Source organism: Neltuma alba, unplaced genomic scaffold, assembly GCF_004799145.2.
Source record: "Neltuma alba isolate B1F8T4 unplaced genomic scaffold, ASM479914v2 tig00010534_pilon, whole genome shotgun sequence".
Lineage (NCBI taxonomy): Eukaryota > Viridiplantae > Streptophyta > Magnoliopsida > Fabales > Fabaceae > Neltuma > Neltuma alba.
The window spans coordinates 37,742-41,739 of record NW_021635404.1 but is presented as its reverse complement, the minus strand read 5'-3'; the positions used below and the strand labels follow the sequence as shown (position 1 = coordinate 41,739).

The window sequence follows — 3,998 nt, the reverse complement described above, 5'->3', positions numbered from 1 at the left end:
ATGTTGAAGCATAAAAGAGCGAAAGGATTCAGAAAAATATTCTTTAGCATTATCACTGCGCAAGGTGTGGACAAGCGTATTGAATTGAGTTTTAATTTCGGCAACAAAAGTACAAAAGTGAGAGAAAAGCTCAGAACGATTTTTCATTAAATATAGCCAAGTGGTACGGGAATAATCATCAACAAATGTGACAAAATATTTAAAACCACCTTTGGACTCAACTGGACACGGACCCCAAATATCGGAGTGCACTAACTCAAAGGGGGACGAAGCCCGTTTATTGACTCTAGACACTAACGGTAGACGATGATGTTTAGCAAACTGACACGACTCACAATCTAAAGACGACAAATGCTAAAACTGAGGATAAACCTTTTTTAAAGAAGATAAAGATAAATGACCCAAACGACAATGTGCTTCAAATGGAGTGACACCACCAGTACAAGCCACCGCACGAGACCCCTGATCATCAAGGAAGTAATGTCCGCCAGATTCGTAGCCCCTACCAATAATCCTCTTCGTCAAAAGATCCTGTATCAAGCAATGGTCAGGAAAAAGTGAGACCCAACAATTTAATTGGCGAGTAAGCTTGCTAGGGGACAAAAGGTTAAAAACAAGATTTGGGACATTGAGTACAGATTTTAAATGAATAGAAGGAGTAGGTTTAACAGATCCAGATCCAAGGACACGAGAGTGGGAACCATCCGCAATGGTGATAGCAGAAGGGTTGGCATACGAATTATAGCTAGAGAAGAGATGACGGTTACCTGTCATGTGGTCAGTAGCACCAGAGTCTATGATCCATTTGGAGGAAGAAGAGACAAGGGCAGTAGCCTCATTACCTGTTGCACTAGCAGTGCTCACGGGGGGATTTGCAGATTTCAATTGAGCATACTCAGTAGCTGAGATAGTAACCATGTCACTGGTTGTTGTGGCCACATGGGCAGAGCTCTGTCGTTGTTGCTTGTTTTGCAGCTTACGACATGTGCGTTTAGTATGTCCCGGTTCCTTGCAGTAATAACATATCACTTCCTTGGGCTCCTGATTACCACCTCCTGGTTTCGGACCACTACGACTAGGGAGCCCTCGATTGTCATTCTGGCCTCGACTGAGTAATGCACTAGTAGGTGGAATGGGAGTTGAGGAAGGGTTTTGTTCAGTTCTCAGTACACGAGAGAAAGCTTCTTCAAGAGAGGGGATGTCAGCTCCCGACAAAATTTGTGATCGAGCAGCCGCATATTGAGATGGCAGTGCAGTCAGAAAACTCATGGTGGCCATCTGCTCGCGGTGAGACACATTAACTTTCCTGTCATCAGAAATAGGCATAAGAACATTGAGCTCTTCATAGGTGTTTTTAAAATCCATAAAGAAATTTGTGAGGGAACGGTCAACTGGCATCTCGGACCGATAGAATGATCTGCAGACCTCGTACATACGAGAGATGTTGTTCTTTCCTGAGTATAAGAGTGCCAAATAATCCATTAGCTCTTTAACAAATTCACAATGAGTAATAGAAGGCATGATCTCACTGTCAATAGAGTTACGAAGTTGTAACAGAAGCCGTGCATCATCTCTTAACCATGACTTGCGAGAGGCATCCTTTTCATCAGGAGGATTGTCAGTCAAGTGATCTTCCTTCTCAATACTCCGAAAATAAATACGAATAGTCTTACTCCAATCCAGATAATTTTTCCAAGTTAGTTTGTGTTCAGTAATCTTAGTGACTACTGGAACCATCTCAGAAATAACAGACTTGTTATCACCCATTAGGATAATAATTATCACAAAAATACTAATCAGCCAAGTGGATCACACTAGGGACCACAGAATAAAAAATAGATTAGAATACCACAAACTAGAGTGTCAACGCTTGCTCAGGAAGCCAAAATTGCTCTGAATCACAACAAACAATGTGACCCAGAAAGTAGAAGCAGTAGGGATGGGTCGGAAAACACCAGAAGACGCCGGAAACCGAGAGAAGACGCCGGAAAACGAAAGAAGACGCCGGAAAACGCTGCAAAACGCGACGGCGCGTGAACAGTACCCGCGCAGGGTGACGGCGCGTGAAGGCCACGCGCTGCTCGGACGACGACGAGACTCCGGTGGCTAGCCGATCGGACCCCTGCGACCTCCTCTGGCCGGCGCGTGTTCACTGTAGAGGCTGGAAAGCTGATCGTTTGGTAGCCGCGTGAACAGTGACGGCGCTGGTGAACAGTGACGGACGCTGGAGGCCAGAAAAAAAATGTTTCTTTTAACCCTAGTAAACTGGCTCTGATACCATGTAATTTAGAGAATGAAAATTGTGTATTTTATTGATACTTCGATTGGGTATTTATATACACTAGAGGAGCCTAGGTATTAATGGCTCATTAATATGAAATCATATCACATCATATCCTATATACTAATTACAGGATATTTACATATCTTATAATATCTCCTATAATATCTCTACAAAAATAAAAAGAAATGGAAAAAGAAAATAATAAATCAAGATAGGTTAAAACCTAATTAGGTTTAAGTAAGATGATTAGGGTTGAGTCATCTTCCGTAGGATTGTGACATGTGGCAAACATGGTTCATTGGATGGCTAGGATTCAACCATCTACTTTTGAAAAGTCAAAAGTTTCTAGAAGGTTGATTAGCCAAGTTAATCAAGGGATTAAGAGAGTAAACCTTGATTAGAGCCTAATTAATCTTAATGGATAAGAAGAGATGACATAAGCCCTAATGACTCATCATCCAAGTGTCAACATATTAAGCTACCTAGCCTAAGATTTGTACATGTGGAAAGAGGTAAAAATTGGAGGGCTAAGATTAAGTCTTATGCAAGAAGGGCATATGTGGAATTAGTGAAATATGAAGTCTATAAATACCCCCTCACATGTTCATTTCATGCAAGACCTTTCAAGTAGGAAACCTCTTGCAATTTTCGTGTAGAGAGAGAAAGAGGAGAATTCTAGTGAGAGAAAGTCATCTAGAAGCAAGGTAAGCTTCTAAAACTCTTCCATTTCAAGTTATAATGATGGTATGTTAGTTTTAGGCTATTTTAATGATGGTAGAAAGTCATTTTTCTAAGGGGAAGTGCTGCCCAAATTTTATCAAAATGATAGGGAATGGTTTAGATGAAGATTAAGCATGGTTAAAGGTTAAAGATTAAGTGGTTGCATGTTAGTTTGGTTGAAAATCCTTCTCCCTACAAATATATATATATGGTTCGGCCAAGCTAAGTCAATGGGAAAGGATTGGATTTTCATAAAACTAATATGATAAATGGATTCTACATGAAAAATTATGTAGGAAAGGCCCAAGAAAGTTCAAGAATCAAAGCTAGAAAAATAAACCCTAAAAATCAAGAAAAATGGGTTTAAAGGGTTATGTTAAGTTGTGAAGTTGCAATGATACTTAATGTTGTGTCATTGATTGCCTAATAGGCTATACATAACAAAGGGGCAAAGATCTAGTCAAGAAGAAAGACTTCAAAAGGAAGGAAAGCATTCAAGGTAGTTTTTGCAATTCATTATATTAGAGTGTTACCTTACTTTGTATGATTATGGCTATGTGTTTTGCTAATCTGTTATGCTATGAGGTGGATGAGAATGTTATGTTATATGATGTTGCCTCCATGCAAATTATGCCTTGGCTTATGCTATGTTGAGTGATATGAATGTTTATGATGATATGTCCTTGCCATAGCATGAACATAAAGTTAAAGTATGCATGCATGTAGCTTGATTTACAATGTATTGTGTGACCTTGATAATGCATGCAATTGCTACTAAGATTCCCCAAGAATCTTACCCCAATATTTAAACAAACCCTAGGGCCTTCAACATCCAAGGGCAAAGGAAAGGAGTTGGCTCTTACTTGAAGAGGCAGTAAACCATAGTAACTTTATATGGCTTTGAACCTTTCTATTTTGGAGGAATGTAATATGAAGCATGCTTTATATTTCCAATAGTATGATTAAGGTTAGAGGTATACAAGCATGAGTAGAA

At 39.7% G+C, this 3,998-nt stretch overlaps 1 protein-coding gene across 1 annotated transcript; it reads right to left on the bottom strand.

The window, feature by feature from the left end:
* Positions 1 to 378: 378 nt before the first annotated feature.
* LOC114756885 (uncharacterized) lies at positions 379 to 1,328 on the bottom strand. The gene is made up of 2 exons (XM_028945832.1): positions 843 to 1,328; positions 379 to 531 (listed from the first exon to the last, which is right to left on the bottom strand). Exons 1-2 carry the CDS (start codon positions 1,324 to 1,326, stop codon positions 503 to 505), a joined length of 513 nt encoding a protein of 170 aa, XP_028801665.1. The 5' UTR covers positions 1,327 to 1,328; the 3' UTR covers positions 379 to 502.
* Between the last annotated feature and the right edge of the window lie 2,670 nt (positions 1,329 to 3,998).